A 12,327-nucleotide genomic window follows, 5' to 3' on the forward strand; every position below is an offset into this window, starting at 1 on the left:
TGATGTTTGAAAATGTGTGTCTCAGTGATCGGCATACACAATGTTTCTATTCAATCACGTGCTCGAAATTTTGACCATCAACGGCAATGCACATTTGCAGTCATGTAGCGACAGATGATGTCACAGACCGAAGAGTTTACCTGAATACTGTAGCACATGCTGCGATGATACATCGCCTGAGATCCTCTGGTGCTGTTGGAGCTTGCGCGTAGACTATGTCCTTGAGTATACCCCATAGGAAATAGTCCAGCCGTGTCAAATCAGATGACCGTGCTGGCCACCAGATGGCGCCTCCATGTCCAATCCATCGACTGGGGAATAACTCGTTTCAGACTTAGCAGGCCACAAGCGAATAGTGGGCAGGACACCTGTCGTGCTGGAACCACATATCCTGCAGCAAGTTAAGGGGTACGTTTTCCAGGAGAAAAGGTAACACTTCTGATAGAAATTCGGCATATCTGTTCCCCGTTAAAGTACCGTCAAGAAAATATGGCCCTACTATATGATCCACAGGACCAACAGTGCATATTCCGTAGACTGATATGTCCATGGTTGCTAAAGGTTGCTTCATCAATGAAGAGAAGTCTCTGCAGGAAGTTCCCGTCGTCCAGTACTCGCATAAGAACAGCACGGCAGAAATTCGCATGTCCATAATCTCAACTTGTGAAAATTTGAATTTATAATTCCGCCTTTACAATACTGTAATTGTCTTCATTGAAAAGACTACATTAGACTATATTCTGATACATGTTTCGCCCTCTTATGTGACATCTTCAGTCACACATACATTGAAAATAAGGTGAGGACACGTTAAAACTGGTTATTGAAAAGTCTTTAAACCTTGAGACGCGGCGTGTTAGCGCCTTGACGATCTTGTATCTTAAAATGGTGCAGCATGAACATGATATGAACCATTAAGTCCAGATAAAACACAGATTAAAATGTTGTTATATTCGTAGAAAAGCACAAATATAAAACAACATGAGTGGCTATACAAATAAAATTATGAACATATTGTACATAAAATAGTGTGATGATAATGCCACATTAAAATAGCTTCCTTGATTAGAAGAAGAAGGTGGAGTTATGTTGATGACACAAGTTGAACTTGATTGTGTGTTGACAACAGGGGCCTAAAAAAGAAAAAAATGTGAGTACACTAATGAAAAAAATTCAATTGAAATGTAAACCGAGTGCCCATCTGGCGACTCACCTTCTTACCCATCCTGCGTCGAATACTCCACCTCAAGTGTTAAAGCTAACTGAGTGACGTCCTCGAAGGCCATTGAGGACTGACTAGGAGGGAGGTTAGATTCCACTCAGCCTAACGCACACAAAAAAGTGGCATACTACAGTATGATATACAGAGCTTTTAATATACCCCTATCTCAGGAAGAACTAAAGAAAGAACTAAACCCAATTCACGAAATAGCGAAGCAAAATGGATACAATAGAACATGATAAATAAAACCATTCACAAAATAAAACATAAAATGAAATCCAAACTAAGTAGAAACAGCAAACCTAAGAAAGACTACGCACTTTTTACTTTTAACAACACCCACATACACCCCATAACAAATGTTCTCAAAAGACATAATTTAAAATAGCTTACAAAACTACAAGTAATAATGCTTCCATTTTAAATAATACTAAATCCGTTAATGAAAACAATAAATACAGTCACTCAGGAGTATATCGCATAAAATGCAACGATCGTGAAGCCAGCCGGTAGAAGTTTTTCTATTCGCTACAACGAACATATCAATGCCATAAAACAATCATTTTTCATCCATACATCACCATGTTGAGGATTATAAGCATAAATTCACTAATATTCAGAATGACATGGAAATTTTAAATATAAAATCCACAGGCCCATTGCTCAATATAATGGAAGATTTCTACATCAGTATGGACCAGTGTGCTAATTCTAACTTCAACCTAAACAAAATCACAGATAAAACATTCTTTTTAACACAGCCATTCCTATTCTAAAAGATACATATCTAAAAAGAATGAGCAAATATAAATCCACACACACACACAAACAAACAAACAAACCCCCACAAGAAACTCCTCACTCTACCCTACCCCCACCATAAGCTGCTTCCACCTCCCCACTACCCCTCCATCTTAATGCTACAACAGCCACATGACGTACACGGAACAGTGTGCAGCACGCTCCCAACCATATTCAATGACACATCAAGTTCGCACGTAAGTAACGCACACATTATAGTTCACAACACATGCAATTGGCACTCTCTATTAGTTAATCTAATTTCTACCTTTCTTTTTCTTCTGTCATAAATCATTTGACTTTACCCGAGTGGAACACAAGTATGAAGAGGGGAGCACTCACACTTACTTTTATTGATATCAATACTTCATATACAGCAACTTATATCTCTACAACAAGTCTTAGTAAAAACACGCTTGTTTATCAGCAGAATAATGGACTGAGGATGAGCATAAGTACCTATAAAGCAAGAACAGGACCCCATATACTACTGAACAATGTTCTTCCGCATATTTGTGGCCCAACAATGCATTTTTGAATTTACCTGTACAACCGTTGGATGTAATGTTGGCATTACAGCACAAGATATTTAAACTTGACACAAGGATGTCAGACTCTTTAGACTTTAAGAACTACTCTGATTTTAACTATATAGCATAATATTTTAATGGAATGCGTGGCATTCATGTGACACAAGGATGTCAAAGCCCTTTCAGACTTCAAGAACTGTACCCTGTTTTATGTTTAACACTATAGCATTATATTTTATTGGAATATGTGGCATTCATGTTTAGTCTAAGTAATGTTTTACACTGTACAATCGTTATTGAATAAGCAGGTTCATCAGCAGCTGACGATGACCTAACTAACAGGTCAAAACCGGTTCTGTGTTTTAATGTGATTGAAATATTTTAGACACTTTATATAATAAAGTATTGATTAGGTGGAAAACTCTCAATTTTTATACAAATGCTACAAATGCTAGCCGCTATATGTGAAAAAGAAACTCGACGGGATATGAAGAAAAGTGACAGTTTGTTGTTATTTCATTTCCAGGGCTTTGACAGCGTGGTCTCTCTCTCTCTCTCACGCGCGTGCGTGCGCGCATGTGGAGAGTACAAAGCGCACTCGTTTTGTGCTGGGTTATTTCAGGCAAAGGAGCAGTGTTGCTACCAATGCTGGATTATTTGGGTTGGGATAGGTTAGACATTAGGAGACAAACAGCTCGACTTCTTATGTGGGATGTTCGGAGCTGATAGTGGTGAGATGGCAGTAACACTATTATTTATTTATTTTACATGCATTAATCTCTGCACAGCTCAAGCGCGACTGTAGTAGCGTGTATTCGGGTGAGCGCAGGTTCGAGTCCTGACTCGCCCAACCTGAAAGTGATTTTCATGGTTTGTTTGTTTATTTATTTATTTATTTATTTATTTATTTATTTATTTGTATCAGAAGCATAATGGTACATAATGACATACATATCAAACAATGTCTACCCAGAATTTGGCCAAATCGACAGCATTAGGTGTCGCAGCCAACAAGTCCTCCATTGTGCAACTTAAAGGACACTTACTACAGTTCATGAAATGGGGCTGTGGTTTGGTCTTCACCACAATCACATTGCCTGGATGTGCCAGGAAAGCCCCACTTTACCATACTGATTCTTGATCTACCAACCCCAGTGCAAAGCCTGTTCAACGATTTTCAAGTAGACCAATGTTCCTCGTGTCCTGGAGGGAGATGTTGAATTGGTATCATCCAACCAGCAAGGTGAGGATTTCTAGTTCTCCATAATCTCAACCTTGTGGATTGAGCAGATTCGTGTAGATCTTCGGTTGTATTCAGGAAACTCCTCCTAGACCTCAATCTTCGGTGGGCAGGTTCATATCCATACAATGGGTGTGCACATGAGGCAAGTGCTTTAGTTCTCACTCATGGCTGCAACTTCTCTTCTAATATCTGGTGGGGCGATTCCAGCCAAACAGTAGATTCTATCTCGAGGAGTTGGTCTCAAACAGCCAGCAATAAGTCGACACGTTCCATTTACAGAAAAGTCAACTTCTTTAGCACGACTGGATCTGTACCAAACAGGGAAAGCGTACTCTGCAGCGGAGTAACACAGAGCCAAGGCTGTAGTTCTCACCGTCTTTGGATGTGTACCCCAATTGGTTCCAGACAACTTGCGAAGGATGTTGTTTCTAGTTGACACTTTCTGCTTGATGTTCATGCAGTGTTGTTTGTAGGTGAGAGCACGATCCAATGTTACACCTAGATATTTAGGTGCTGGGCAGTGATCTAGTTGAGTATCTTCCCATACTACCTGCAATTTCCTTGATGCCTGTCTATTCTGATGAAAGGCACATACCTGAGCTTTAGATGGGTTAGGCTTCAAGTTTCCTCTGTAGTAGTAGGATAGTTCAGAAAGAGCCTTTGATAACTTTTCTTCTACAACCTCAAAGCAGTTTGCTTGAGTAGCAATAGCTCGATCATCCACATATATGAAGCTTCTGATGCCAACTGGAAAAGGTTGGTCATTCGTATAGATATTGAAGAGCATAGGGGCGAGAACACTGCCTTGTGGCAAACCATTCTTTTGTTTCCTCCATCGACTATTCTGAACCTGAAGTTTGATGAAGAACCTACGATTTTGGAGAAGATTGCAAATGACTTGAGTCATCCTGTAATCTTTCGTCGTGTTGTATAATTTGTGCAACAGTATGCGATGATTAACTGTATCATATGCAACAAGTAAGTCGATAAAAACCACCCCTGTGATTTTATGATTTTCGTATAAATCTTCGATATACTGTGTCAGATGGAGGACCTGTGAAGTATAAATTTTCCCTTTTCGGAATCCTGCTTGCTCTGGGATAAGAAGTGGTTCAATTATCACTGTAAGTCTTACAAGGATCATCCGTTCTAGGATCGTGTACAGATAACACAACAGTGAGATAGGTCTGTAATTTTTCGGAACATTTGGGTCTTTTCGTGGTTTGAGAATTGCGATTACTCTGGCTTTCCTACACACACGTGGTAACTTGCAGGTGTTTATACAGTAGTTGTTGTACAGTTCTAGTAACCATTGTTTAGCAACAGGTCCAAATTGCTTAATTTGCTCAACACATATTTCATCTAGGCCGGCAGCCTTACCATTTTTACACTGATTTATTGCTCTGTCCTATGTTCAATACCAGGTAAATGCCAGATTGGTGCCTCTGAGATAGGCCATGGAAGACGTCCTTTCCAAATCCTTCCCATTCCAATCCATGCGGAAAGACTTCAAACTGAGCAGAACCTGTTACACATGGATTTCAAAACAAAACAAAAAAACTTTATCTCCCCATTATATCCCCATTGTGTGTTCACTACTCATACAATACTGTTGCAAACCCTGGGTATGTTTCGGTACATCACATTATGTGTACGATAATTTCCAGTACATGTCTGGTATCCATTTTGTGGCTGGAATGAATGCCAGGAAACAGCTTGCATGCCAGTACATCCTTCGCCGACCGCACACTGTCTGTTGCAGCATGCAAAAGCCCAAATGAGGTTTTTATTGATATCTCAGAAAATAACTGTCTGATTTTGAAAACACTTACATATTTGAAATTGAAGGCAGCTGAACTTTTAGACCAGCTGTATGTATTCATGCCATTCCATTTAAAAATATGGAGTCAGTATCAATATCTCCGTTATTAATCACGCCATGAAATGGCATATGGCTTTTAGTGCGGGAGTGTTCGAGGACAAGTTCAGCTTGCCAGATGTAGGTCTTTCGATCTGACGACCTTAGGCGACCTGCGCGTCGTGATGTTGATGAAATGATGATGAAGATGACACATACAACCAATCCCCGTGCCAGAGAAATTAACCAATTATGGTTAAAATTCCCGAAACCGCTGAGAATCAAACCCGGGACCCCTGTGATCAAAGGCCAGCGCGCTAACCATTTAGCCATGGAGCCAGACCGAGAATAAGTAGCACATTATTTTACAGCCCCTGGGTATCATTTATGAATATGAAAACAAATTACCAATATCTTTAATGGTTTAGACGTTATTTCTGTGTAACATCTTAGGTGAATAACCCTGTATACACTGACATACATTTCTGTCATTTAAGCACTCTGATATGTCAGTCTCCTATGCAAGCATTCAATCCCCGTACCCTTTAGACAAGAATACAAATCGCATTTCGTCAACACCGGGTGCATCATCAATCCAGTTATTGGTGGCAAGGATTGCAGTACTCAGGGTTCCCTAATATCCTGGAGAATGGGTGATTTTTAAAGAACTGTAGAACTGTCATGATTAGCAGCAGAACATATTTTTATACGTGTCTAGATATCATCATTATGTATATTGAGTCTCTTCCAAGTGATATATTTCATGCTGCCCTTCCAGCCTTTTCATAGTTTTTCAAGCATGTATCAGTGAATGAGTACATTTCTGGCCTTCTGTGAGGGATCTCCCAAGTACTTCACATCAATCATCAAACCGCCATGTCGAAAACTGTCCCCAGTGAAGTCTATCTCCTCTGTATCTAACTTATTAGCTAACGTTCTTCGCTAACTCAGTTTAGCATATCCATACTATTACATCTCAAAACTTCTAGTTGCTTAAGGCGACATTTGTCCGGCCCTGCGTTGTAGGCGGCAACGTGTCCGCCTGTCACCCAGCAGCCCCGGGTTCGATTCCCGGCCGGGTCAGGGGTTTTTAATTGCAAATAATTAATATACCTGGCCTGGGGACTGGGTGTTCGTGTCGTCCTTAACGTTCCTTTCCTCACAATCAACACTTTACACTTCCGCCAATTACATAATACACGCAGGTTCCTCACATATGGTTTAAGTAGGGGCAAAAGATCTTCATAGGTCGACGCCCCGAACAAATAGCAATTTTTGAAAAAGGGGGCGACACTCCGGAGATAAAAATCGATATTTTGGTCATTTTGGTGAAATTTTTTTATGACTGAAATTAAAAGGATTGAGTTTCTTTTTCCTTGTCACGAAGTTATTTTGCTGAATTCAAACAATTTATCACTGTAATAATGCTTTGTTTGCCAACTGTAATTTTACATTTAAATCCCATTTTTCTCCCATAATATTCTGCAAAATGTAACAAAATTTGTATGGTATATGTATCACAGCTATATCAAGAAACATGCCTATGGAATTTTTTATTGCAAAATTTTTTCAAGTAGTAGGGATTTTTAAGTAAAAATGAAAAAATTACACAAACTTTAGTACGATATATCTCCTTATATAAATTATGTACAGAAGAATCGATAAGTAGTGCTTTTAAAAGAAGTATTATCTACCTAATTACGAATTTACATAAACATGTTAATTCAACTTAATGAAAAAAGGGATTTAAAAATTTCAGAAACAAAAAATTATTTTGGAAAAATTATTAATTGTATATGAAAGAAATGTTCGTGATATCTCTACTTTTATATAGGTGTCATTCCCACAAAGTTTCGTGAAAATCCATGCATTAGTTAAAAATATATTTTTTATCTCTGGAGTGTCGCCTTGGTGCACTGATATACAAGAAGCAGGATTTTTTTTTATTAGATGCCTGTTAGTCATAGCTATATTTACAGGAGTTTCTTCTCTATTATGGTAACATGCAGTACCAGTAGGTGTTCACTTACCAGGATTTTTCTCTTTTTGAGATCAATTTTCATACCATACTCTATGAGTCCATGGAACATCAAAATAAACTAAATGAAATGTGTTAAATGGAAATCAGACAGCTCCGTAGCATTTAACATCCAATATTTCAGATATAGATATTGCATAACTTGAAGCAAAATTTACATAAAATGTTACCAGGTATATTTCTCCTTCAAACCAAAAATTGAGATGTTTGAGCCAGATGGCATTTGGATAAGAAAACTTCATTCATACTACAAATAAGGATTAAAATGAAGTGGAGATTGGCTCTGGCTAGGATTAATTATAAATAATAAATGATCACATCAAAAGAACTGTCTGAAGAAAAAGATTACTCACCCCATGTTTCCATAACAGAAAGTTTGTCACAGATCTGGTCATGGAATCGTTCTAGATGATTGAGAGCATCCTCGAGAGCACCAGATTCTTGTATAACCATATTCTGGTAAAGCAGCAACTCACTATGTTCATAATCGTATGAACTTTTCTGTTTAAAAAAGAAAAGAATGCATAAAGTACAGGACAAAATATGCTCCCTGATGCAGTTAGGCCAGGATTAATCAATGAGGATTAAATATATTCTAACCATGCATTTGTTACATACATACATTTTCATTATAAACTGTTATGCCTTTCAGCGTTCAGTCTGCAAGCCTCTCTGAATTTACAAAACGTTGCCACAATCCTCGATTTCAACTAGTGTTGTGGCCTCATTAAGTTCTATACCTTATATCATTAAATCGTTAGAAACTGAGTCTAACCATCGTCGTCTTGGTCTACCTCTACTTCTCTTACCCTCCATAGCAGAGTCCATTATTCTCCTAGGTAACCTATCCTCCTGCATTCACCTCACATGACCCCACCACTGAAACCGGTTTATGCGTACAGATTCATCCATCGAGTTCATTCCTAAATTAGCCTTTATCTCCTCATTCCGAGTACCCTCTTGCCATTGTACCCACCGGTTTGTAGTAGCAATCATTCTCGCTACTTTCATGTCTGTTACTTCTAACTTATGAATAAGATATCCTGAGTCCACCCAGCTTTCGCTCCCGTAAAGCAAAGTTGGTCTGAAAACAGACCAATGTAACGATAGTTTCGTCTGGGAGCTGACTTCTTTCTTACAGAATACTGTCGATCGCAACTGCGAGCTCACTGCATTAGCTTTACTACACTTTGATTCAATCTCACTTACTATATTACCATCTCGTCGCCATAAGACCTATACGTGTCGGTGCGACGTATAAACTACAATCCTGGGAGAACACACGACCTAAATATTTGAAATTATCGACCTGTTCTAGTTTTGTATCACCAATATGACATTCAATTCTGTTGAATTTCTTACCTACTGACATCAATTTAGTCTTCGAGAGGCTAATTTTCATACCATACTCATTACAGCTATATTCAAGTTCCAAGATATTAGACTGCAGGCTTCCGACACAATCTGCCATTAAGACCAAGCCGTCAGCATAGGCCAGACTGCTTACTACATTTCCACCTAACTGAATCCCTCCCTGCCATTTTATACCTTTCACCACATGATCCTTGTAAACTAAAGAACAGCAAAGGTGAAAGATTACAGCCTTGTCTAACCCCTGTAAGTAACCTGAACCAAGAACTCATTCTACCATCAATTCTTACTGAAGCCCAATTGTCAATGTTACGGAGATTTCCGTGGTAGGTAGAGGTGAAAGAAGGTGCGGGTGTGAATAGGTCTCCAACTACGGAATTAAAGTTAATGTAAAATTTAACAAGGTTATATTTTCTTTCCAAAATTTAGAAATAACAAGAATGGCAGGTACGGAGTAGCAAGGCAACAAAGTACAATTACAGTATTTACAGGATTGGGCTTCGAGCCCTGAAAACACAATTCTTGAGCAACTAGCCCAACTTTACGATATACAAATTTCACCAACGGGGCAGAAGACCCCAATCAAACCCTGGAGCACTTGCTCCAAATTACACAGTAAAGCCTCCTCGAGGCATACAACACTCAGTTTTCAAAAAAAAAGAGCCACTCGCTCTCAACTTTAAGCCTCTCCCAGGCCACACCAAACTCGACCTTCAAGCTGTCCTCAACGGACATAAACACAGGGGTAAAATACCCAATCTACTGAGGCCTATTAAGTGAGAAAAGGTTAATTATATGGCCTCTAAAATACCAACTTGAAAGGAGGCTCTCCGCACTCCTAATACACTTTATTTAAAACCTACTTGGCACTAGGCCATTAATGCAAGGGCTAATCCCATACTACAGAGGTGACTTCAGAAAAGAACAATTTACATTATATTAACGAAGAATAGGTTGAGAAAGATAAGTTCGCCTCAAAACAATATGATTGGGAGCTCGAGAGGGTAAAGCACTCTCTATCCCGATATGCAGTTTAAAAGATGAAATAGATACAAGTTTCTTTACATTTTAAGGAAGGTTACATAATGGAAAAAGCTTCGGACCCGCCCCGAGAGTTAAACTGCTGAGCTAGCAAAGAAAGAAGTTATTAATTGGCCATTACCTTGTTGTTGACCGCTGCCGAAGAAAGAGGCGCTTCCCGCCCCCTGCTATGTACTTTACACACTGAAAGATGGAACAGAAGTGGCCCAGAGACCCTAAAATCAGCAGTTTATATACTCTCGCGGAAGGTTCTAGGCGTTAGGGGAATGAGAACACCCGCCCACAATCACTTTATTGGAGAATAAAGAGAAACCCCTACACAAGATGAAGAAGAAACACATTACTGGTGGAAAATTAAGTTAATAAATTCGGGATTGGCTAGATTTAAAACAAGGGGAAAGAAAGGGTTAATATTGCCAACTTAAACCATGACTGAAAGAAATTTAGCAAGGAACAAACTTTTGAAATTAAATTTTCTCCAAAGAACAGTTCTTTTCTTCGCACTAGGGTGCACTATTGTAGTTCTTCAGTAGTGTCCTCTAGAAGAGAAAGTTCACACTTCTTACTTCAAGCAAAACAAAAACACATCCAAAATGACACAGTTCTAAAACTCCAAAATTTACAGGTAGTGACATCTTCTGAGAAAGTAGAAAATTAATACCGTCAATAAAGTTCAGATTTCCTCCAGCAGAGGAGTTTCAACTGGCGCACCTTTTGAATTAGCGGCGTGGAGGTGTACCGCCCGGTACAGTCAACATAAATGCTTTTGATTGATTTTAATAATTTACCTTTAATTCCATAGTCCCCCAGTATGGCGAACATCTTTTCCCTCGGTACCCTGTCATATGCTTTCTCTAGATCTACGAAACATAAACACAACTGCCTATTCCTCTTGAAGCATTTTTCAATTACCTGGCACATACTGAAAATCTGATCCTGGCAGCCTCTCTGTGGTCTGAAACCACACTGGTTTTCATCCAACTTCGTCTCAACGACTGATCGCACCCTACCTTCGAAGATGCCAGTGATACTTTGCCTGGTATACTAATCAATGAGATACCTCGATAGTTGTTAGCAATCCTTCCTGTTCCCTTGCTTATAGATAGGTGCAATTACTGCTTTTGTCCAATCTGAAGGTACCTTACCAACACTCCATGCTAATCTTCCCACTCTATGAAGCAATTTCATCCCTGCCTTCCCACTATACTTCACCATTTCAGGTCTAATTACATCTATTCCTGCTGCTTTATGACAATGGAGTTTATTTACCATCCTTTCCACTTCCTCAAGCGTAATTTCACCATCATCATTTTCCAGCTCCCCATGAGCTTGGCTGTTCGCAACACCACCAGGATGATTTCCTTTTACATTGAGAAGCTGTTCAAAATATTCCCTACACCTCTCCAGTGATCCCCTGGGATCTATTATGAGTTCACCTGAATTACTCAAAACACTGTTCATTTCCTTTCTTCCTCCCTTCCTAAGATTCTTCATTACAGTCCAGAAACGTTTACCTGCTGCTTGACCTAGCCTATCCAGGTTATTACCAAAATCTTCCCACGACTTCTTTTTGGATTCAACAACTATTTGTTTCTCTCTGTTTCAGTCATCTATGTACAATTCCCTGTCTGCCTCAGCCCTTGCTTGGAGCTATTTCTGATAAACCTTCTCTTTTTACATTTACAAGCTGCTCTCACTTCATGATTACACCAAGATGTTCGACTTTTCCCATCTTTACACACAGTTGTTCCTAGGCATTCCCTTGCTGTTTCTACTACAGCATCCATGTACGCCACCCATTGTCTTTCTATATCCTGAACCTGCTTACTGTCTACTGTTCAAAACTTCTCGCTAATCATATCCATGTACTTCTAATTTCCTTGTCCTGGAGAATTTCTACCCTTATTCGTTTGCAGACAGATTTCACTTTCTCTACCCTAGGCCTAGAGATACTTAGTTCACTACAGATCAAATAGTGGTCTGTGTCATCGAAAAATTCTCGGAAAACTCATATATTCCTAACAGATTTCCTGAATTCGAAGTCGGTTAAGCTATAGTCTATTATGGTTCTGGTACCCCTAGCCTCCCATGTGTAGCGGTGAACAGCCTTATGCTTGAAGAATGTATTCGTAACTGCTAAACCCACACTAGCACAGAAGTCCAGCAAACGCTTCCCATTCCCATTAGTTTCCATATCTTCCCCACATTTACCAATCACCCTTT

At 39.3% G+C, this 12,327-nt stretch overlaps 1 protein-coding gene across 1 annotated transcript in view; it reads right to left on the reverse strand.

Moving 5' to 3' along the window:
• Window positions 1-12,327, reverse strand: part of Naa15-16 (N-alpha-acetyltransferase 15/16) — a 657,214-nt gene that overhangs the window by 520,302 nt on the left and 124,585 nt on the right. Inside the window, exon 5 of the mRNA XM_067144178.2 lies at window positions 8,046-8,193. Coding sequence (XP_067000279.2) covers window positions 8,046-8,193 — 148 coding nt within the window. The remainder of the gene's footprint in view (window positions 1-8,045; window positions 8,194-12,327) is intronic.

Source organism: Anabrus simplex, chromosome 3 (assembly GCF_040414725.1).
Source record: "Anabrus simplex isolate iqAnaSimp1 chromosome 3, ASM4041472v1, whole genome shotgun sequence".
Classification (NCBI taxonomy): domain Eukaryota; kingdom Metazoa; phylum Arthropoda; class Insecta; order Orthoptera; family Tettigoniidae; genus Anabrus; species Anabrus simplex.